Source organism: Zonotrichia albicollis, chromosome Z (genome assembly GCF_047830755.1).
Source record: "Zonotrichia albicollis isolate bZonAlb1 chromosome Z, bZonAlb1.hap1, whole genome shotgun sequence".
Taxonomy (NCBI): domain Eukaryota; kingdom Metazoa; phylum Chordata; class Aves; order Passeriformes; family Passerellidae; genus Zonotrichia; species Zonotrichia albicollis.
In genome coordinates, this window is record NC_133860.1 from 43,981,390 (window position 1) to 44,005,228 (window position 23,839).

The 23,839-nt window shown below is 38.6% G+C and overlaps 1 protein-coding gene across 3 annotated transcripts in view; it reads left to right on the forward strand.

Moving 5' to 3' along the window:
* Window positions 1-23,576, forward strand: part of MRPS27 (mitochondrial ribosomal protein S27) — a 42,441-nt gene extending 18,865 nt beyond the window's left edge. For all 3 annotated transcript variants that reach the window (XM_026794302.2, XM_026794303.2, XM_005488284.4), the window contains 7 exons: window positions 11,501-11,615; window positions 12,107-12,185; window positions 13,468-13,583; window positions 15,041-15,143; window positions 17,292-17,434; window positions 18,938-19,093; window positions 23,169-23,576. In XM_026794302.2, the coding sequence (XP_026650103.1) occupies window positions 11,501-11,615; window positions 12,107-12,185; window positions 13,468-13,583; window positions 15,041-15,143; window positions 17,292-17,434; window positions 18,938-19,093; window positions 23,169-23,408 (952 nt within the window). In that variant the 3' untranslated portion in view covers window positions 23,409-23,576. The remainder of the gene's footprint in view (window positions 1-11,500; window positions 11,616-12,106; window positions 12,186-13,467; window positions 13,584-15,040; window positions 15,144-17,291; window positions 17,435-18,937; window positions 19,094-23,168) is intronic.
* The last annotated feature ends 263 nt before the right edge of the window (window positions 23,577-23,839 follow it).

Here is a 23,839-nt window from a genome sequence, read left to right on the forward strand (position 1 = left end):
ATTTACATTAGCATGCATCTTTCTTTAGCTTGTAAATGATTTGGTGTGTTAATTTTCAAGTAGCTGCCTTTTTATTAAAAAAAAAGATGTTTATACTTTTGTAGGACTGAAAGTGTTGTGTCAGCATTTAGTTATCAAAACATGTAAAAAATTATGCGATTATATCCAACAGACTGTAGATTTTTTTTGCCCCAGCTAAAAAAATTTGAAAAGTCAATAATGTTGACTTTTGGCTCCTTTTTGTGGAGGGCATTGTGGGATGGAAGAACAGTATGGGTTTGGAAAAAGCTTACATAGAAGTCTGAGCCTTTCTTGTCAGCTGATTTTATCCTCTTACCTGTTTTCTTAAATCCTTATGTGTCCCTGTCCCTGAAGGAGAATGTCCCCAGGCTTTTCAGCTGCCTCTCTGTCTCCCCATTGCTACATCAGTTTGAAAGCTGGAGGGACTCAATTAAATATGGAGCTGGTTGTTTCAGAAATAGCACTGTGGCTGTTTTCATCAGTTGGTTTCTATCTTCACCACTGGTGCATCTCTATGGGGTGCTGGACTGCACATGTTTGGAAGGTGCTGGGGTTGTCCATGTCTCCCAGCTTTCATTTAATTAATGGTTGTATGCATGTGTGGTGTGCCAGGTCCTCAGCTGGCTGGGGCAGGTCCCTGGTAGCTTGGAGGAGCTGTGTGTTTTCTCTTTGGACCAGATGGGGATTAGACCCAGGATCTAGTTTAGGGAGCATTTAAGCAGCGACAAAGAATGCTTTCTTGGATTTATTGTTAAAATTTGAAAGGGATATACAAGACAGCAGCTGATAGAAATGCCTGTTTGCTCAGCTGTGAATGTAGACCCAATAATAATTCCTTTCTCATGCTGAAAAGTGAGCAGGGATTTTGGTTATTCCCCCCCCCCACCCCACTCCTTCAGTCTAGAACTTGTCAGGCTGAAAGCACACAAATTTTGGCATCTGGATTTGCAAACTGATTTTCACTTTTAAGAGTAATATCTGTTGTTTAAGAATTGGTATGGATATAAAGCTGCCTTTTAATCTCCAGAGTCAACTTTATGATGATCCTCTTTACGTTGACATTTATTTTGCTCTCTCCTCTGTAACTGCTGCTTTCATTTAAAAAAGGGGGAAAATACTCCTTTCTTCCAAGTTCCACTAGGGAGTGTGCAGAGCTGGACTAAATCAAGCTACAAGCTAAATAGACGGCCTCTGGCAGCAGACAGCTGGGTGTAAAATGGACACATCTCCCTCCCCCTTGTCTGCACATTTTGTGCCAAAGTCCACAAATGAGACTGGCTGCTTGTGTGTCTGACTGGCGGTGAATGAGGTGAAGCAGCTACTGTGAGAGCGTGACAGCAGAACATGTGCAGCAGGAGTGTTACAGTCCACTTTACCAGCAAAAAGATGTTTTTGTCTTCATTTAAGTTACTGTCCTGCAGTGATTACTTCTTTTTGCAGTTTTCCTTAACTGCTGTGTGAATGTCAGTTTGGACCCTGTATACAAGATCTGAGTAGGCCACTGTAAAAGGGCAAAGTAGCAAGTCATCCTGGCTTTGCATTGTGGGCCAGTCATTAGCAGAATCAAAAGCATTAGTGAGTTATCATAGAATATGCTAAGTTGGAAGGGACCAGTCAGGCTCAGAGCCCAGCTCCTGGCTCTGCACAGGACACCTCAAGAATCACACGGTGTGCTTGACAGCATTGTCCAAATGCTTACTGGACTCTGGCAGGCTTGGTGCTGTCACCACTATATTTATAACTAGCAAACTTGGATGTGTTCCTGTCTCAAAAGGGGAGAAACTACAAAATACCTTTTTGCGTTATGAAATCCTCTTTGCCTGTTTTAGGTAGCGTGACCTCATTTTACTGTGCGGCTTGCAGCTACCTATGTAAGGGAGCATTTGTCCTACAGTACATGCAGTACTTAAAGAGAGGTACCTGCTGTCTCTCTTTAAATAACAGATCTGATGGCATAGTCTTTTTCTGAAAATAATAAAACAATCATGTAGCTGGTAAGAGCCCACAAATTTCAAACTGCCTTACAAAATGCTTAGGTCCAGTTTGCCATGTTTATCCTTGTTGTACTTGCTGTTCCTTGGGATTGACATATGCAATGAGGCAAAGGACATTTTGGTCTCATGAGTCTCAGAAGTTAGATATGCTAAGAGGTATGCTAACTAGATGGCTCAGAAGTGCTGTGATTGGGTACTGTGGTTAGAGAACAGTTTAAAATGTGTAAAGGAGTTGAGCATTTCTTGTTACTCATTGCTAAAAGTATTTTTATTAGGAAAATGCTAGGTTGGAAGAAAAAAGAAATACCAGTAAGTATTGCTCATCGAGACATGACATGAAAAGTAAACAGAATAATGATGAACTGTGTGGTAGCCCTGGCTTATTCACCAATGATTGACCTTTTGGAAATGGTTGCCTTATTGCCAGTGGCTGTGACTGAAACTGCAGGTATCAGGGGTTTTGTTCTCTTTTTAGGTGTTTACATTTAGTATTAAAGCCTTCTTTTCTGCCTCCCGTTCACTCATGGGGTGCAGAAGGAGAGCAAATACACAAGGACATCAGACTGTAGCAGTGAAAAATGTAAATGTATTAGTGCAAAATTAGGCTTGAATTATGTGCCTGTGACAGCAAATCTGAAAAGGTAAAACCTGTACTGTGCATATCTAGTTTGTGAAGTGCTTGGCAACAAGTGCAAGGTTTGACTCTTCCCCTGCTTAAGTTGGTTACTGAGATCCATTCAGTATTTGTATTCCTGAAGCACTCAGAGGTGCTGTATTCCCAGCACCTCTTTTTTGCTCTGATTGTGGTGTGAAACAAACTGCAGAATAAACAGTTTGGCTTGTACACCTCTGTATTGCAGCCTTTGACATACTCAAGACAGAAATACATCACTTATGATCTGTGTGAGTTCTACTGTGATCAAACTAGAAAGTGTCAAGGGTTATGTCAGTCAGTGGAATGCTGCAGTCGTTTGAAGCTAATGTGTGATCTATTTCTGGGAGCTGTTTTGTGAACCATAAAGAATTTGGGTAAAATAAATGGAAATTGCGACATAGTTACAATGTAGACTGCAGGTCTCAGTGATTAGGTCTCTAACAAAATTATGTTAATTTTGCCCCAGGTTAAATTTTGCCCCAGGTTAATCTACACTGAATATTAGGGATTGTTAAAAAGTTACTGTTTGCAAATACAATAATAGCAATGTCTGTTAAAGGCTGAGATTTTTTTCCTGCCATAAAATCAAGAAGTCATTATTTGCTTTTCTTGACAGCAGTTCTTACGCATACGCATGAAGTATACCTATTTAATATGGCGTGAAAGGGGTATTCTCTCATAGTTTGGGCTTAGTGCTAAAAGGCAGAAACACCTTGATGTGTGGTGCATTTCTCTCTGACACTGAGCTGTCACAGAACTTGAAGTCACTATTTTGTTTGCATGGAAAGCCCTTGGTGCTACATCTCTGTCCAGCTTGGTTAATGGTTGCTGGAAAGCAAGCTTCACTGTGACATCCCTGCAGTAGTTGGTAGCTAAGAGATGGAGGTTTTCTAAAACATCTGTAATAATTTATTTTTTAAAAATTAAGTCTAATGAGCTTTAAAGCAATTTAGCCCTCAAATGACATAAAGTTAACTATGGTTGAAGAAAGTCCATGACACAAGTACTATTTGGTACACGAAAGATTTTAAACTTACTTTTGAAGCACAGCTAGTGGGAGCTACCTTTCTGCTGGAAACAGACTTTCTGGGAGCCTTTAGTGGTCTGTCACTTGGCGAAGTGAACCACAGGCAAAGGTGGTTAACAGTAACTAGAAATTGCAAGCAGGCTTTTGCAAACATTTGTTTTTCTTTTTGAGAAGTAAGTTTGTAACTTGTACACTAGCTTTCAGACAGGTTTAATTTGTTGAAGTAATGACAGGCATAGCTGAGTTAGTAAAATGGTAACAATGAAATCACTGCTTTAATTATGTATACCTTTTTTTACAGCCTTGTGTTAATCAGTTTTCAGAGATCCAAGTAAAAGAATCAGCAGAACTGACCCTTTATTGAGCTTTGAAACAGCAAGTTTTATCCTTATGCACTTTGAAACTGCTGAGATTAAAAAAAAAATGCCTGAAGCAAGAAATGTAGTATCTTGTATGGTTCTTAATTTGTCTGGTTTTGTATGCCAGAATACCAGAAAAAGATATAATTAATGGAAGAGTCGGTTTTAAATTAGACTTGATTGTGGTTACATGGGAAAAGGAAAGGCACTTGAGAGAATCTTATCAGAATCACTATAGCAACAGCTCACTTCATCATTCCCTGTGTGCTTTCCCAGGCTGTGATACTTTCTCTATAGTATTGGTGACATTTATATTCAAAACCAGTCATTTCAGTTGTAAGTCCAGAAGCGTTTGTCACAGAGAGCTGTCCCCCTTACAGTTGGTAGTTTGGGGAGACTACTACAGTCGGTAGTTTTGTGTTTTTTGTATTGTTGTTATTATGACACAAGTTTTTCTTCTTAATTGTCACTCTTTGAGTGAATTTCACCTTTGTGGTGAAAGTAGTATAGATTCTTCATGTGTGTGACAAGAAAACTGGATTTTTCCTGATTGTCTTTGTTTAAAAGGAGTAGGAGAGGTGAAGGGTGGTGGGTAACTGTTTTCCTGGGAAAAGGGGAAAAATACAAGTACTGTATTCAAAAATCTGTTTATTTGGTTTCCTTCATTGCAGTTCACCTCGTCATTTCATTAAGTCAAAAAGGGGGGTTGCTTTATTCATAGTTTGCATTTGAAATAAAACTGAATGTGATAATGAGATGTTATAATGTTCTTTCATGAGACTAAAGCAGGCATCACCACCTTTTCTTGGTAGCAGTGTTCTTTTACCTACCCAGTAAGGCTCCCCAAAGGTCCATTTTTAGTGAGCTAGCTGGTGACCTTCCCTTTCACCTAGTACAAGGAATTGTGTTGATACTGGATTTTTAAATGTTAAGGTCTTTAGCTTCTAGCTAGATAAGGCCTGTGACCAGTGTCATCCTATTTCAGGTTAGGCATACAGAGCATGTTCAGCCAAACTGACACAGATTAGTTCACATTCTTCACTAGTTCACTTCTTAGTAGTGAATTTCCACTGGAGTTCTGTCAGGGAATTCATCATTCTGAAGTACTATGATTCTACATGAAAAGGGCTCCTCTAAGTTTTTTAGGAAACACATTTAGCAGCCTTGAAGAGATTTCCCAGGGACAAAGAGTGTACTGAGTGTGTATGTTGTTTGAGCCTTGGCTTTGCTTTTTCAGTCTGAACTAATTAGAATAAAGATTTGAGGCATTTAAGGTAAACATGTGGGATATTCATGAAGTTGTCTGAAGGATTGCTGCTTTGTGCTTTGCGAATAATTCTAGGGAGGTTCAGCGCTGCTTGGTGTAACGTGTGGGCAGAAGGTTGGAAGAGCAGCTTCACTGCAGTCCTGTTAGGTTGACTGCCTCTGGGTGGAAGGATTGATAAATATCAGAAATACCACTATCTGTTTAAAATATTGCAATACCAGGAATGCCAATAAATTGCTTCAAACTTGCCATGGGCTCCTTATCTGTTGTATTGTTATTTCTTTTGTGATAGCTCTTAGGTCTGTTTATGTATAAGCAAAGCATTTCTTTCATGCTGTGCTAAACTGCTTGTCCATTCATACATTATTTTGAAATTTATAAAATTTATCTAGGATTTTGCAATTCTTTGATCATACTGTTTTTTAAACTTTTAATGTAATAAGGCTTGTTCCTTATGCTTTACTCCTGAGGGTCCCTTAAATTCATCAAAAGGAGAAAGAACATTTAGTGATGACAACAGTGGGCAGGAAAATAAAGAAAAACTGTCAAAATAGGTAGGTCAATAAAGAATAAACTACACCCTAGCTGATAGTTACTGTTAGAAAAAGACCTTGTGAAGCTGAGCTTTCTGTGCATGAATGTGGTTTTGAGCAATGCAATAGCTACCCTGAAACTACTGAATAGTGAATTTTCTCCCTTCAGTTGTTGGTAGAGGAAAGTTACCCGGATGATATCCTGAGGCTTCCTAAATAACTGTGTAGTAGGTACTTCTAGACAAAATATCTCCTTTTCCAAATCTAGTCTTATTACTAAGCTTAAGGATTAAGAAAAAGGTGAACTTGTAACATTGAAGTGAACAGAAGTAAAAACTTAATGTGGTATAACATGAAACAAGACGTGATACTTAAAATATCCTTAAAGTCTCCTGCTCAGTCTTGATGTTTGACTGTGGTTCGGTGCTGTAGTTTCTCTATATCTGATCATTTAAGTCTGTTTTGGGGCCATCATCAGACATGCATTAGTGGTGTAAGAGCTCTGTGCAAATCTTGAACAAAAAATGTTGTGCATGAAATATGAATTCATGTGGAGGTGGAAAGAGCTTAATTTAGAAGAATTATTTTAGCATCAAAGCAATCAAGTTAAATTAGTTCAAAATAAAAGACAGGAAAGTCAATAAAAATTAAAATAGAATAGGGGCTGAACGTAGGATTTTTTCAGGGATTTTTTCTGCAAACCAGTTTTCTGCTTGTGTAAGATTCTGCCTCAGCCTTAGACTATGCTCTGTTATAGTTGTCATGTCTATTTTTTTAACCTGTCCTATTACTGCTTTTGATAATTGATATCTTATAGTATACATATACTACTTGGGTTTTTTTCAACACAAAAGCAATGGGTTCCCTCTGTTTTTGAGTGTAGGCAGCTAATGTGTGCGGACTGGTAGGTTTACACATGAAATTTTTACAAGATTTATACAAAAAAGGTGAAGGCTGAAATGGCAGTCAAAGAAGAGATGGAAAAATAGAGTTCTGTTCATTTTTTAAAGGAAATTTCTGTCAATAATGATTGCTTTTCCAGGATTGTTTTCTTTGACACTGATTTATGAGCAATGCCTCTTGGTCCATTTAAAATGTAGATGATTTTCCCCAAGGCTTGTGGCTTGAAATGACAAACAAAGGGAGAGTTTTGGGTGACAGCCTTCCAGTTTCCAAGCTAAGCCTGCCTGGAATCCATTTGATCATTATGCACTGTAGCTGAAAAAATGTGCCTGGGAAGAAAAAAACATGGCATTGTTAATATGCTTCCCAGCCCTGTATTACTTATGTAAAATCTGGAGTTGCTTTGGATTTGTTCCACTGAGATAGTTTCTTCTTGGTTTGCAGAGATATTTCCTATCATATTTATTCATTTTTAAGTCTCTTTATGTTTTGTGTTGGGACTTTGTAGAATTTTAAGTGGATGAGAAGTAATCTGGGACTCTCCCTTCTGTTGAAAATATATGAACACGCAGACCCATGTTTCTCTGTAGTTTTAAAGGAAGAGAGATAGGAAGTGCAGGAATGTGTGGATCATTACAAGATGCTTTCTCATTAGGTCAGGTAAAGGTGGAGAAAGGAAGAGTTTCTTCCTTCTGAGAATGGGGGAGAATGAGGAAGAGGAAGAAGTGTGTCTTGCAAAGGATAGCTTCTGGGAGTATCAGGAATTGGACTGGCCCTTAAGAACGCCACAGAGTCCAAAATGGAACTTGTAATCAACAAACAATGGGAACCGATATGCTGAGCTTGTTTTCTCTATATACTACCAGGAAAAGCAAAGCAGAGCTCTTCCTCAGGGTCACTTCTACAGCACTTTCTCCTCTGTAATGCAGCAAATTTCCCTTCACATCTTCCTCATTTGTGACTGCCCCAAAGCAATGAAGTGCCCTCTATCAACCTAGGCAAAAGAATGCAGACCAGCAAGGGGTGGTTCTGTTTGCTCTCAGGTTTGCTGCATTACTGCCCTTGAGAAGACAGGATGTGTGAAAGCAACTAGAGTGCATCACCACTTGATGGCACAAAGAAAGTTGCAAGACTGAAATAAATTAGTTGGGCCGGAATTCAGCTTTTCTGCAGTGTGTGAGTGCACCAATATAAATAAGTCATGCTTGCTGTAGTAGTACAGCACCCCATGAAGCACTCTCAGCGTCTGTTAAACTTTTTTATTGTTTAGTTTCTTTCACACAGCATGAGTACCCCAGCACTGTTGAAAATAATGAGCAGCAGGGCTTTATGCAGTAACTTAGAAAACTGACAATGTAGCCCAATGTGCTGGCCTATTTGTGAGCAAGAGAATGTACTCACTTGGCTAAAAATGTTCTGGTTGCCTTGTACTGAGGCTGTACACTCCTTCTGTGTCTTCCAAGTTATAATCATTTTGCAAGTACAAAGCAACTGTTAGTGAAAATCAAGTTTCTGGACTGCATAACTTGAAAAGCTTTCAAAAGTAAAAATAATTCTCCAGAGTATTGCGTAGTGTGCTGTTAGATTCACAATGACCTTGATATTTCAGGCTCTCCCTGTATTATAAATATTTCTGCTTTTATTCCCCATGGAGGCAGATGTTCTCAGTTCAATGACTGGAAGGATGACCATATTGATTTTTTAGCCATTAACATTAAAGTGTACCAACAGAGAGCTTCTCTAAGAGTTCCTTCTTGTCTTTTCTAAACACATTGTAAGAATCTTGGGCTTCTCTGGTTTTTATTAGTTCTCAGAAAAATGAATTTCAGCACCAGGCATCTGCAAGATAACCTTCTGGTCTCTCCATTAAACACACAGCAGTTGCTAGAGACTTCCTTTATTTAATTCATTCTGAATCCTCTTTTTTTTCTGTAGTTTTAACTTCCTTCTGTCTTTTCATCTGTCCCTGAACATATTGCCTTGCTTAATTATATCCTGTTTGGTGGACAAAGAGAAGGAGGAGGATGTTAATGCTTGTCAAAATGATGAGCAACCTCCTCTTTTTCCTGATCCCATTTCAAGTACAAGCGCCTGCCACAACATTTGGTTGATTTGTCTAGGATAACTGTAAAAAACAGATACTCTGTTGGTTTTTCTTCTCAGCTAGTACAATAGAGACAGAGCTTATCTCAGCATTGTATGGATCAGAAACAAAGTTTGCAGTGCAGTTGTTTCCTTTTCACTTCCAATTCTCTTACCACATCGTGGATTAATGGACATGTCTTATGTTGAGGGATCTTGTACATGCATATATATTGCATTCATGCACCAGTCTCCTCTCCTTATTCCCATGCAACTGACTTGTAATTAGTTGTTAGAATTAACTAGAAAATTACTTTGTTAAGAAGCTCTTTGCTTTTCATTTGCATAGCACCTAGGGCAGGCAAGACCTAACCTGAGCATAAAGATCAGTATAAAGATCTTAATAGTAACATACGTGCAGTAATTAAATCTGAAAGATCCTGTGGTTATCACACGCACACACGCACACGCGCGTGCATGCAAAAATCAGTCCCAGCTCTATAAAAGCTGGTGTGCAGATTTTTTACAAGGTTTTATGGCATGCCTCTGGATTTTGTGCATATTGATTCCAGCAATGGATGTTGACTGGATCAGCTTAATTCTGTTTCTAGGCCGCATTGTATCCCTGTTAGGCCTTTTGCTGTCCAAATCCAATTCTGCTTTGAAACCTAGAAGCTTCTATTGCAGTAAGCTTTAGCAGTCCCAAGATATAGGGAGTATTGGAGTGCTCTCTCTCACTGTGGTGTACTCAAGGGAATAAACAGAGCTGTGAAAAAAGCTGGATATTCAAATGCATTAAAAACAGCTGGTTGGGTTTTTTGTTGTTGTTTTTTGAAAACTTGTTTTTCATTTGCAAAGATTGTATCAATAGAAAGCCTAAATTTTGAGAGAATCGGTGTCATGCTTTTTGAAAGACAGGTCTGTTGTTTTCTACTTGCGAAACAATATTAACCATTTAATGAAACTTTGAAATATGTTGGCAGCATTATTACTGGATGCTGGTGTTCCAGCTTGACCATTCTTAAATAGCTGGTGAAAGAGTCTGTAGCAATTGGATAATTTTTCATCAAAATATGATTAAATCCAAATTCCTGTAACTGATACTTCCTGAAAGCATTTGTCCATGACACAGGACTTTAGTGAAAGCAAATGTACATTCTTGCTACTCTCAGTATTTGAACTCCACAGAGCAGAAAATGGAAAGTAATTACAGTACCAGAATGGATGCTTGTAATTTAATATTGAAAGCATGCTTTTCTTTGCTATTAAATTTTAATTTAATGGGGAGATTTCTGTGCCACTTACAAGTACTTACATTTAGATTATGTAGTTGTTTAGCTTCACTTTTGGCATGGCTGTCTTTGTTTTGAAGGCTCTCTAGGCTGCAATACTTTTCCAGCCTTGGTCATCTTTGTAGCCCTCAGTGATAGACAAGAGATTTACTGAGGGGGAAAGAGGGTTGGTGGCCACACTAATCTGATAAACGTTCTGGAAAGCATGCTCACTCAGATGGAAAGGTCTGCCCTGCCTCTAAATGGTGCTGCATCTTGGCTTGGGGCTGCGAGCATCTGCACATGAGCTCAGCTCAGTCATTGGTGTTCTTACAGAAAGTGGCAGTCACTTCTGTGCTGGGGACTGAGATCAGTTTTCATTTGAATTGAGAAAGACTGCATGCATCTCTTCACATGTGGGTGTGAAATTCAGCTCAGGACCAAGGCAGCAGCTCCTACCACTGAACTTTTAACTGATGCTTGAATGTTTACCAAATCTGAAGTTCCATGTACTTTTTGTCACCGTTTGTTCAAATATGGAGCAAAGTGCATGTGTCTGAATTAGGATGAAATGAAATTAAAAGTATTTAATTTTACAAATTAGTCAAGCACTGGAGTAGGTTGCCTTGGAAGACTGCTGAAGTCATGGCATGAGGTGTCTCAGAATAGATTAAACTGGTGCAGGGAGGCAGGGAAAGGCTTTCCAGCAGAGTTTCCCTGTGCATGAGGTATGCCTCACTGAATGAAGCATTTCTGAGGCAAATGGAGCATGCAGCAGCCCAGAGATGACCTGTGCTGAGGCATAATGAATTCTTAACTGGTGAAGTGAGGCATGATTTAGAGAGAGTGAGGGACATCAGATTACACAATTCCAAAGATTCAGATAGAGTTATATTTTGATGTAATTCTGATACTGCTGATGTCATCAGTTGTAGCCGTGACAAGCCTGGCAACATTAAACATCAAAATGTTATACAATACAGTCTTACAGAATCACAAGGACAAGGTCAAAAACTACTACAGTATTTATACCAGTCTCAGTTGGCCTTCGTAAATACACCAAAATGTTATTTTTTGGTATTCTTTTTTTTTCAAGAATAAAACAGTAGGCTTTCTGGAAAGTGAGAAATTTAAATATTACGCATTTATGAGAAGGTCACATTCCCCTTTGTACATACTAATAATGTGTCAAAGTTTCGTTTCTCTTACTTGAAAGGGCTATCTGGAGCTCTTTAGAGAGTGGGGATTCACTGCCAAGTCAAGCATGGAGAAGTTTATATCTGAGTTCATGAATGGTGAGGTTTTGAAACTCATAGTTGTGTTGATTACAGAATTTGTTTCTGTGATAGCAGAGTCATATTGTCACCAGAACTTCTTGTCATCTTTAGGTTTCGGCATAGCCCAAATTCCTGGTACTTGAGAGACTGGACCATTCACAGCTGGATCAGACAGTGCTTAAAATATGGCGCTCAAGATAAAGCCTTATACACAATACAAAACAAAGTAAGTTTTATCAAGGAAGAGACACAAATATATTTGATTGGCTTTTGATTCAAGTGTGGCTTGACAGGAATTCCTGTTGCAGCCAGGGCCTGTAGACTGTGGGTTTAAGTTCAGGTTTCTTCGTCAAATAACAAATTGCTATTGCACTTGAATTTTAGCAATAGCCTTTTTACTTCCTCTCTTTTAAATAGCTTTTAAATCCTCTCTTTTCTCAGAAAGCTCTTTGATTTTAAATAGTGTTGGTGTCCAAATCATGTTAATTGCAGGGGAGGCATAATAACATGATAGGCGGTGCTATTCTTTGTCTGAAAGGCTCAGATAAAATACTGAAACAAATGCAGTGCATCAGAAGTTGGAGGGCCTACATCACAGGAGCCATGCTAATCTCTTGTGTTGCTTACATACATTGCATCAGTTGGAGTGTCGTGGTTCTGCTCTTTCTGGTATCTGCAGCACAATTGCACACAACTTTTTTCCCTTCTTTTCTTCAGGTTCAGTATGGAATTTTTCCAGATAATTTTACATTCAATATTTTGTTGGATTGCTTTATAAAGCAGAAGAAATATGAAGGTAAGAAAACACACACCAATATGGCATCTTTAGTTGTATGCTCTTACATTTACAGAGCTTTTCTTTAAACTAAAAACTTGTAGCAATATTTTTTCTGAATTCATCATAAACCACAACTTCACCTTCCCTTGAAATATTTTCTGTGTGTTTTTTCTCTCCTTTCTTTGGGACTTTATTAATTTTATAGTTTTGAGACTTGTGAGATTCACAGTTTCTACTGTTATTAATTCTATTGCAAGTGTAAACCATCTTCTTCAGTTACAAGTCTGACATATGTGGTAACGATATTATAGGACTTATTAGTGACAATTAATTAGAGTGTTATTAGAATCAAAATGCGTGTTGGTATTAGTCTCCCATACGTTTAGCTGTTGAAAAAGCTATGTATAAAAATTATTTGTGTAGGCTTTCTGTCTGTCACTGGGGGCAGCCAGCTATGCTGAATTGCCATACTGGGCCTACCTTTCATTATTGACTGTTTAAGTGTTTGGATGAGTCCTCTCATGTTTGATGACAGATACTAATTTTGATGACTCATTTTAATTTCTCTTCAGATTTTCTAGTACTGTAAACTTGCTGTAAAGTAAGCTTTCCTTTACATGAAGCTCATATAAAACAGATAACAGAAAGGAGCAGAAAGATTTTGCTAAACAACAAATTGATACATGGTTGATTGTTTTTTTGAGACATACCCCCTCCATCTTTGAATTCCCCCTTATTTTATCCATATTTCTGTTCCGTGTGAAACTGAAGATCTTTTTCCAAACTGCCCTTCTTGATTGGAAGTGTCACTGGAATGTCATATAGAGCTCCTCTAGAGCACTGTTTGCTGAATAGACCACTGTGGGTGATCTGTGATAACATTTCTTATCCTTTGTACTCTCCTGTCATGCTAAGGCTAATGAAGTTAAGCAGTTAAGCCATCCGTCTCTTGTTTGTAATCAAAACACAAGAACAAAGAAATAATTTTAAATTTTTTTTAATGATTGAAGAGCTAAGGAAAGAAGAGCCAACTGAAATGTGTAGAGCTAAAATGATTTTAAGAGCTCCTTGGCTGTAGTTTCATGCTATTCAACCAATTCTTCCTTCTTGCAGTGTGTTTGAGCAACCCAAAGGAATAAGACTAATTCTATAGGTGTGTTCTAGTTGAAATAAATGTTTTGCTTCCTCTTCAACTATTTCAAAGCATACCACAGCAATAAAGCATCAGTGAACATGATGTGGTGCAAAAGGAAGATATGTATTGGAAGCTATAATAATTAAGTATTGTTTTCCTCCATAGATGCTATGTCAGTAGTAACAGAGATCATGCTTCAAGAAAGTTTTGATGAATCATCAACACAGCTTCTTTCTCTCTATGTTTTGTACCAGTACCTGGCAGCCAAGTCTGAACATACGGTAAGCTGACCACACTCAGAATGATACACAGAGCCTCTGCTTCCAAGTGTTGTGGTGCAGTCAATTAGACATTCAGTCATGAACATATTTTGTGTCCCCTGAGTTTACCTGGGGAAAAAAATGCTCCATTTTCTCATTATTTTTGCAACTGCAGAAGAAAGAAAGAAAGAAAGAAAAAAGAAAGGAAAGAAGACACAACCAAGTATGAAAACCATAAAATCATTTGTCACCCCATTTGCTCCTTTCTCTGCAAGGGAGGGCACGTAGGGATTTTCAGTTGTAATGTGTGCCCATTTGAAGGATGTGAATTGATACTTCAGTTCAAAGCAGACTCTATCAATGACCACCAAAAAATATGTCACCTATTGTATAGGACACCCCATTAAGCTGAGTATTGCTTACCGTTACAGCTTGATAATGATGATGTTGCTGACTTATAAAGCATTTTCACTAGGTTTTTTAGTATCCCTTCTTATTACATATCTGTTTTAAATTAAATTTGTTACATTTCTCCAGTCTCCAAGGATTATGGGTTTATTATTTACAGGTTGCTTGCTTAAGGCCAGAATGACAGTTCAGGGTCTTGGAAGTAGCATTATTCTACCTTTGCAGATGGGGCTCAGTCAGTAAAGGGGCTTAGTCAGATCTGCTATGATCTCTGTAGGAAGCTATTTTTAATGAAGTTTGGCTCAAGCCTTCAATAGCATGTTGTCATCTATATAACAAATGCTTGAAGCCTCCATCTGTGTTACATGAAGCATCTTCCAAAATGCATTTTACAGTTGCCTTCAAGTTTTACCCAATTGGGTTGTAATTTGAGTTTTCACCAAAGAGAAAAGCACATTTACTGTTTTGGATATTTTCTTCATTGCCTGGAAATAAAGTATGTATAGTGACTTGTATGTGAAAAGCAAAGGGGTGAAAATCTCATTTTTCCATTGTGTTTGTCTGTGTTTGTATATCCATACTGGGGAGATAAGCATTTATCTGTATGTATAATGTTTTATGAAAACTGAATGTGCAAGCAAAGATGGTGTTCAAGACAAGCTTATTTATATAGCTGTGACCTATTTAATATTTTGAAGTAATCCCATCCAAAGACAGCAGTGAAATTATATTTTTATTTGTGTACAGTGTTCAAAGTAACATTCAATGCCTCATAATGCTCAGAACCAGTTTTCTGTGTTTGGTTTAAGACCTAGGGGTAGATATAGTAAGAAGAACTTTCTTGCAAAATTTCAACCACTCACATTTTAGTCTTCTGCAGAGAGAGTTGTTCCTCAGTACGATTTGTACTATTCCTCAGGACAGATATGCTGTAACTGAACCCTGGGCATATTTAATCATTCTTTACTTTATTGCTAAGATGTGATGAAAGCCATGCATGCTGTCTTTGCTGCTGTTTTCTATTTGTGTTTGTTAAAGGAGCACTTACTTAGTTGGTGAATTATTTGCAGTGGGAAGAAGAGAGAAATATTGGAGCTTCGCTATTGCTTACGGGTCTAAAGCAAAGTAACACTGTGGGTTTTAGTTCCCAGCTCTATGGCTATGCATTCCTTGGTAAGTTTTACCTCCCTCATTGTCAGTTTTCCCCTCTTGTCTTCAGTGGCTGAATTAAATTGGCATCTTTGTTTTATTAAAATGTAATCAAGGAGAAGGCAAAGGAAAAAAAGAAATAGTGGAAGGACAATTTCAGAGTTATGATTGAACCTGTTTTTTAGGCCTGGAGGGTAGAACTGATTTGAATTTGATTCATCAGACAGCTTCAGAACCAATTTTAGGGCTCCTGCATGTTTGGATTAGATGCTGAAAGAGAGAAGATACTCTTAAATAGCAGTCGGATTGGTTTGTTGGTTGACCAACAAATTAAAAAAAAATACCCTAAAGTACAGATTTCTGTGACACACAATATAAGGTTATGGACAACAGACTCTTCTTCTGGTTAATAAAATATCTTTAAGCCTTCTGAGATGAGAGAGTACACCCTGGAAAACACTATGTTTAAAACTTCTACTAGTCACTGTAAAGTGAATGTTGGGGTTGTGAAGAGCAGATAGCAGTGCCTTTATCCTGTATCTGTTAAGAAGTCTTTGCTGTTAATAACTTGCTATATAGTATTAAAGAGAAGTTAGATCAGAGTATATTCAGAATTGAAGGGAAGGGAAATGGGCAAACAATTCTTGAATTTCCTCTGACTCTTTAGTGGAATATGGTATAGATAGGTTTTGTTCTTCTCTATAGAATGACTATTTACTAGGAAGTAAATAGTCAACAATTTGTTGTAAATTTTTGTTTCATTACTGCATTATTGAGGGTAATAAAAAGTGAATTTTTTCTTCAAATGTCACCTCAAAATATGGTGTGTTTTGGCAGACTTAGGATGCTGGTTTGTATTTATCATGGCTGTAAAACAAAAACTTAATTTTCAGTCAAAAAGAGGGATAAATGTGAAAACTAATTTGAAAGTAGGATTTTTCATAGCACTGTAGTAATCCAGTGGAGATACTGTTACGAACAGGGACTTTGCTGTTCAATTGCAATTCAGTTTGGAGAATTTTAAATGTCGTATAGATTGGTGGAATAGTGGCTGTATTTCAGAAATGCGCTTCACTCTTGTCTGAGAGCAATAGTGTTTGGTCCATGACATTGACATTCAGTGGATCAAAAGCTATTTGCTGTTATGTCACGTATTCCAGAGTCTTGCCAACACTAATGGAACTGACCTCTGAGAGAGTAAAAGATGTCTACAGGCACAGAGTGGCCTCAAGCACCTCAGCTATTTTAATGTAGCCATGGTCCATAGGCTCTGTCTGTGCACTTATTACCTTGCTTTTCCTAAACTGTTCTCTTCCATGTAAAGAGGGTATCTCTCATAGTTTTGTGTTATTTTAGCCAGAGTGCAAATTGGATTGAGAGCTTGGACACAACTCCTGTAAGGTACACTTGAAGAAGTATTACCTGTTTTGCTGACAATAACAAAATCAAAGCCCAAGAGTGACAATCATTGTAAATTGCATCTACTACGATGTGATGTGTGTTTCCTCTATTATGCAGGAGTTTCATGATCTCAAGTAATTACTCAGAAGAAAAACCACATTGCAAGTGGTGCAGTACATCACAGGTCCTGCTAAGATCAATGAGCACCTTGTGGCACAGATTGTCTTATATGAAGAATCAGAATTTCCTTTTTGCCAGGTTTCCTGTATTTCCTCTTGGGAAGCCTCAGCAGAAACAGGGGTAGTAAGCTGAGCACTTAGCCATAACATGTGCTGTTATGGGTGAGTAAACCCTAGAGACCACAGAGGTAAATCTAGGGAATCAGATTTAGTGCACACATGCTCCACAGTCAGAAAGCTAAGGAGACATTTGTCTGAGATCTTCAGGCATCCTTCTACAAGCTGCTATTACAAAGCCTGACAGCCATAAAACCACTTACTCTGATTTCCATCTGGGCAAATTTTTTGGGTGAGGGGGAATGAGGAGGTATCAGAAACATGCACATAATTAGATGAAGTTGAGTAAAAAAAAAGCACATTAATAAAATTAGAGCCATGGAAATTCTATCAGAGCAACTTCATATAAGTGTGTTGTTTTTACCCCTGAAGCCAAGGCACTTGCTGTTACTGCTAGAAACCAGAGCCAGCCTATACAAGTTCCATTAAGATTCAGATATTAAAACACTAACAATAAAGTGTGTTTTTGTCACAGGGAAGGTGGAGTTGACGAAAGGATTAAGAGCTGTATACAATCTAATGCCCCTGATGTGGACACCGGGGTATCTGAATAGAGCCTTGCAAGTGATGGAGAATGTGGCTTCGTTGTCAGGGGACATCAAAATCTGTAAAGAGGCTGTAAGTATAAATACTATAACCCACTGAACAAGGGGAATTTCATATAAAACAAACTTTAGTAAAACCTGTGAATTCTGTGCCTTGTTAATGAAAATATGCCCTGCAAACTTCAGAGGCCTTTGCAAGACAGGAGAAGTAATGTTTAGAACAGAATCAGTGCTTAAGTTGATGAGCCAGTGATAATGTCTACTGGCATGTCCTTGGCAATGAGTGTGTGCTACTGCCACAGACCATTTAAGTTTTCTAAGCCTTGCCCTCCTTTTAGAGACACCTGTGTCTGTGTCACAGGAAACACGTGACTGCAGGGATGGAAAGACACCTTTGTTTCTCAAGTTTTTGAAACTACTCAGAGACATATTTCTTAGCAGTGAGGATGAACTGTCACATCTTCTTGCTCTTAAGGCTAATTGTATGTGTTCTGTGCCCTCAGATGATGTCCTGAGTAGTACTGGTCCAAAAAGCCAACAAAATGATTTCTAGAAGGTTTGTACTGCCCTCAGTCAGGGAGGATGGCTAGATTGATTCCATTTATTAGGTTGGCACTACCTAAGGAACTTGGGGCTTAGGAGTGCTGTGGGGAATCAGGCTGATCCTGGAATCAGACAGCTTAGGAGTAACTTAGTTTGCCATTACCACATGGGCTGGAGCATAGTAACATCACTGAGGTCTCTCCTTTTCATTACTTTTTCCTGAAGGTGTCCCTGATGATGGGAGCCTCCCTTTTGCTCATGTCACTGCTAAACTTGCAGTCTCCCCTGACAAGCAGAAGTCTGGGGCACTGCTCAGCAGGTACTCCTACCTATTGCTCTATTTTCTGAAGCTTCTCAGTATAACACTGTACAGTCCAAGACAGATCACATCTGCGACTTCCACCAGTTTTGAGTTACCTCTTCAGGTGTGTAGTTTTGGAGGTATCTGTCTTACTTCAAGTCTGAAGGACTCAGCTTAATACTCTTGTGATTTTTTTTCCTGAATTCTGAGGAATTCAGGAATTCCTCATCTTGCTCTGGGTTGTAGATGAACATCCTGGTGTTGAAACAGGGCTGTATGTCTCTGGTACTGTGGGTCCATAGAAGATTCTATCTGTCTGCATACTGATACTCTAAAAATAGTAAATGCTATTAATACTTAGAAATGCTATCTATATAGAGGTACTTTTCACTATTTTCAGTGAAGAGCTAAGAACTTGTAAAAGAGGGTTCTTGCTGATTCTTTACTAATGCTGCATCTCTGTACACACCCAGTCGTAGAGCCCAAAAAGCAATGCATTGACTGAGTGAGAGCCACACACTCCAAGATCCCAAGCACGTACAAAATTCTTCCAAGATTGTCTCATTTCCTTTTAGAATTTGGTTTTCTGTTTAGCATATACAGAAATCGTCTCATAATACAAGGTTTCATTAAGTTGTTTGAATGCATGACAGTTGTGTTACTTTTAGACAGTTGTGTTACTTAGTGAATCCCAAACACTTGATTCTCACCATTACAAATGTTATTGTTCAGATTGATGCCTTGGAGACCATTTTGCAGTCTGTCCTTGAAACTAAACCTGATGCAGAATCTGCTGAAGAAGCCAAAAAATTAGAGCAGAAGTCACAATATGCAGAGTCAGAAGAAACAGAGCAATCTAAAGTACCTGAGTACTACAGCCGATTCAAGGTAAGACAGTTTAATTTCTCTAAATATTCTAAGCTGTGGTACATCTCTGTGATGCGTACTAGAAAATACAGATGCTGACTTACTATGGCTGGTAGACTGACACCCTTTCAGTGCAACAGGAGTTCTGTTTGATATTTTTGAAACTCATGTCACCTTACATTTTCACTTCTCCAAACATGAAGCAGCAGCCTACAAAGACATAATGCTCAAGGCTACTTGTCTTTTGTCTGTCTGCTGGAATTTTATCTTCACTTTTCATGCATGAAAATGATAACTCCAGTCCTGTTTGCAAAAGTATGTCTTTATAGACCCATTATCTGACCTTGGCTCTTGCGCATTAAAATAAATTGTAATGGGTGTGAGACTGCCCTGAATTTATTGTCCATTTGTGTACATTATAATTATGTTGTATGGATAGAATATTGTATCTTGTACTTTCAGACTGGTGAATTAAATCAGGTTCATATCACCTTCCTTTTATGTTTAGATTGTTATCATGTTGACAATAACATTAAGAAACACAGAAGGCTGTTCATTAGGACACATCTATATAATAAGTGCATTTAATTTGATCATCTGATTTTATTTGATCATCTCAAAATGAGCTAAATCAGCTAATTTTACTTTATCAACTCTGATTTGTGCTGTGGTAAAAATCTAGTACTTCAGGTTGAAACTTACCTGGCTTACAGTTCCAGGAGCAGTGCTCTTTCCTTAACCCATCAGTTTCCATTGTTTCTGCTGGGTGGCTGTGACCTTGGACAGCTGTGCTGGATACAGCCTGTTCTAAAGAAATTTCAAAAGTTAAAAGACTAATATCCTATGGTTTCAGCTCACACACATATACACTTTTCCTTGCTTTAATTTTTACTTGCGTAACTTTGCCACTAATCTTTAGATATTAAACTTGTATTGTAGGCAGTTAAAACTTTTCAATTGAAGTGTTTAGGAATCAGTGGGTTATCAGCATATGGTAATTAATGCCTGGATGAAATTCAGTGAATTAGGTGAACACAAGTGTCCTTTGAAGGAGGGAGTGAGAAGTTTTTTATGTGTCTCTTATCATCTATCCATTGTCTAGCCTTGAAAAAAATAATGCAGAGTGCTCAAAATGAGGTCTGAATATCAAACTGGGGACTAGTGCCAAGAACCCAGTTTTCTTCTCAGCTCAACCTTTCCACAAATTTCATAATTAATTCCAATTCAGGCATTCCCTGGTGTGGCAGTGACCTTTGGCCAAAAAATGAGTCCCAATGTTTAAAATCTGACCAGGAAAGTTTGAATATTAGAAAGACATAGCCACCATGTGACATCTAGACATCCAACAGTAATAAACCAAAATCTCTGGCTGTGTGAATGAGAAAATGAGCTCATGGGCTAGAATGCTATTTCAGCCAAGCCTGAAGGAGTTCCTAGATTCTTCTGTCAAATCCATTAGACCAGCCACAGCAGCTCTTCCCAGTTGTGCCCTGGGACACTTACAGGTGTAGTTCATGGTGCACTACAAATCCTACAAGTGTGAGGGAAGGTGGCAGCTCTGAGTCAATCTAGTGATGTGTGCATTCCTGGCTGCTGTGATCCCAGCACAGATCATCTGTCCCTTCTGTGTAACCCCAGCAGAGGGTTTGCACTTCTGGTGCTGAGAAAAATTCATTTGCACTTTGTCCAGCCCTGCATTAATTAGCCATGATGCCCCAGTCTTTCTCCTTGACCTCAAATCCAATTGCTTCTGCCTCCTGCACTCCCAATTCTGCTTCACAAATCATACACCTCAGAATGCAGGCAAAAGCATATGGGTTTGCTTCAGACATACACATGCTCCTCCGTGGTACTCCATGGAATGGCCTCTGTGTTTCGTACCAACTTTCAGAACAAAGGAACTTTGTAAGTTCCTGAAAAAGGCATGGAAGTCTACAAGATATGGATACTTGTCTTTGCTTCCACTAAAAAAAAGAGGACCTGAGGACATTTAGCTCTTTTCAGAAAAAGCTGTTAGAGCTGTAATCTAGACTCTGACATTCATTTGGGTTGTAATTACCTGTTTTCAGATGTATTTTGAGGCTCACTGCTCACTGTAATGTTCTTCAGGCAATTCTTTCCATCTGTGTCAATGATCAGTAGGCAGCAAACATTTTATCACATAAATGCTGGGAATACCTTCTCCAAAAGCAATGCACCTTCTTCCCTAACTTGTCTGCATGCAGAATTGTGGAGACTGCTTATAAAAATCATGACTTAACCATTTAAGAATGTGCTCTTTTGGTACCTGTGGGACATACAGCCTGCTTTCCTAAATCAGTATTACTAATGTACAAGAGAAGAGCAGGAAGTATTCCAGGATGCCAGTAATGGCTTAGGAAACAAGACCTGCTAGTTTACAGTTTATTGCCTTTCTGTACTTCAATTTCCTGTGTTTAAGTTCAGCCCTTTTTCAGCACATCCTTGGTAGGGTTTAATAGGAAGAGTGTGAATGATCTAAACTAGTTACTTATCTAATCTATGAACATAGTTGTCAAGTTTCTTCCCCAAACCCAAGCTGTACAGTCTGTTCAGTTTTCTCACTGATGCCTTGTGTATCTACTGAGACTAATACACCTAAATACTTTATTGAGTTTGGTTTTAGTCCATTGGCTTTGAAGACATTGGCTTTGTCTTCATTCTTTATCATAAAATCAAAAAAGAGAACCAAATATGCAAGCCACTCAGACCTGCCTGTCTAGCATTTTAAAAAGTCTTTAATCTGCTCTCTGGCCAGTGCAGACATTCAAGGTAAAACACAACAAAGCCTGCAGTTGTGTTGGCTGAGGGAGAGAGAAGTGGAGGAGCTTGAGAGGGGACACAATAGTTTCCTGCCTAAGAGCAAGGCAGAGCTTCCAGGTAGGAGCTGAGGGGATATGCATTTTCAGATTATTGCCAGTTTTGAGCTTGGATAAGAGGAACACTGTGGATCAGCTGCATAGTGCATAAACTTTCAGTGATAACTGGAAGTACGGATATCTGCATGGCTCTAGAACTGCCATTTTGTTTGGAGGAGAATGATCCTCACATTTTCATTCCATTGTACTGCAATGCAAAACAAGTTTCACTCAAATGAAGAAAATACAGATGTACCTTTCATTAGAACACATACTTACTTTAAACATTTTTGCAAGTGCTGGACTGGGTAAAGTGTTTTATTTGAATGAAGGATTGGGTAAATGTGTTTTCACCTAATGACTGAACAAGGCATAAAGAATTTTCCAGTGCTGTATCATCTTCTCCTTGGTTGTGTATCTGTACTTTCAAGGCAATTAATCAGAATGTTAAGGAGCCATCAGACTAAAGATCACAGAAAGCCAGAAATAGTATCACTGGATGATTCATCATCTTACATGTATTAGCATTTTATGCCGCAGGAAATCTATATAAGTAAAAGCTTAAGAAAGAAAACGAGTTCCTTTCTGAGGCTTTGCTCTGTTTCAGTGTAGAACATCACTGTAAAATATCACTTGCTTTAGCAGTGTTGTATAATCTGTGTAAGTGTAGTCACACCTCAGACACAGTAAGCTGGGAAGAAAAATTATGGGAGTTACTTAGTATGCAGTTGGAAGGAGAACATTTGAAGTGATGTGCACCTGTTGGGAAGGATGCTGATGCAGGCAGTGTGGCTGAAGTCTTGCAGTTGGTTTTGAGGCAAGACACAAACCCAAGGTGTCTAAGTAATATTTATTGTCATTGACTGAACAGCTGATCTTTGTTAGTACCAGATAACTGAACTTGGAAAAGGAAGAGAATTTGAATAGTTAACGAAAATGAAATGTCATTGGTTCAGTTTCGTTGCTATAAAGACGAATGCTCTAGAGGTTAGCATTTGAAGAAATGGTAGCAACTACCACGGCTGAAACACTTCTGTGTGACAGTAACCTGGCCTGTATAACAGCAGCAATACTACTACTACTACTATTACTACTACTACTAATAATAATAATAATAATTCAGTAATATGTTGGTTGTAGAGAAGTATTTTGTGTCTGATTGTTTTGTGATTGACTGGCTTTCTCCTTGACACTCCTACCAAATCTCTTTTTTCTGACAGGAGCTGTACTCCAAACTCCATTCACTTGGCAAGGTTGAATCCGAAAGCCTGTTAACCCTGACCACCCAACTTGTCAAGCAGAAACTGCCAGAATGTGAAGTGGAAGATATTGCAAAATATGAGCAGAACCTCAAGAAGTGGGAAGAACTACAAGTACTTCTCATTGAGAGAGAAAGAGAGATGAGAGAACAGGCTAAGCAGGAAATGGAAGCTAGGAAGCTAGCTAAAGCATCTGCTTAGTACTGGAACTAGGAATGCAATGGTGTGCACTCCTCTGTCAGTGAACTGAAGTGCTCACCATTATTATTATTTCACTTCAATCATGCTGCAGGTGTGACTGCTGTATGCAAATTAAGCATCCCATTTTCTCTCTTTCCTGAAGTAAAGCACATGTGGTTTAGAAATCTTCATCCTGTATATGATGTGTTTTCTTTCTACCATCAGCCAGGCAAGACATGGGATAGAGAAAACACAAAGGCATAAGGAGTAGCTTGCCTGTAATGAAAGGTCTAGAAGGGTGGTAAGAAGAAAAGGGAAGAATTTCAAACACAAGTTGTTTCTGAAGGGGTTTCTCACAGGAAAGAATGCCTTTGCTACCCTGAACTGCAGGCACTAAGAGGATTAACATATATTGATTGGGTTTTTTTCTTTTTCCCAACCCATTTGGAAAA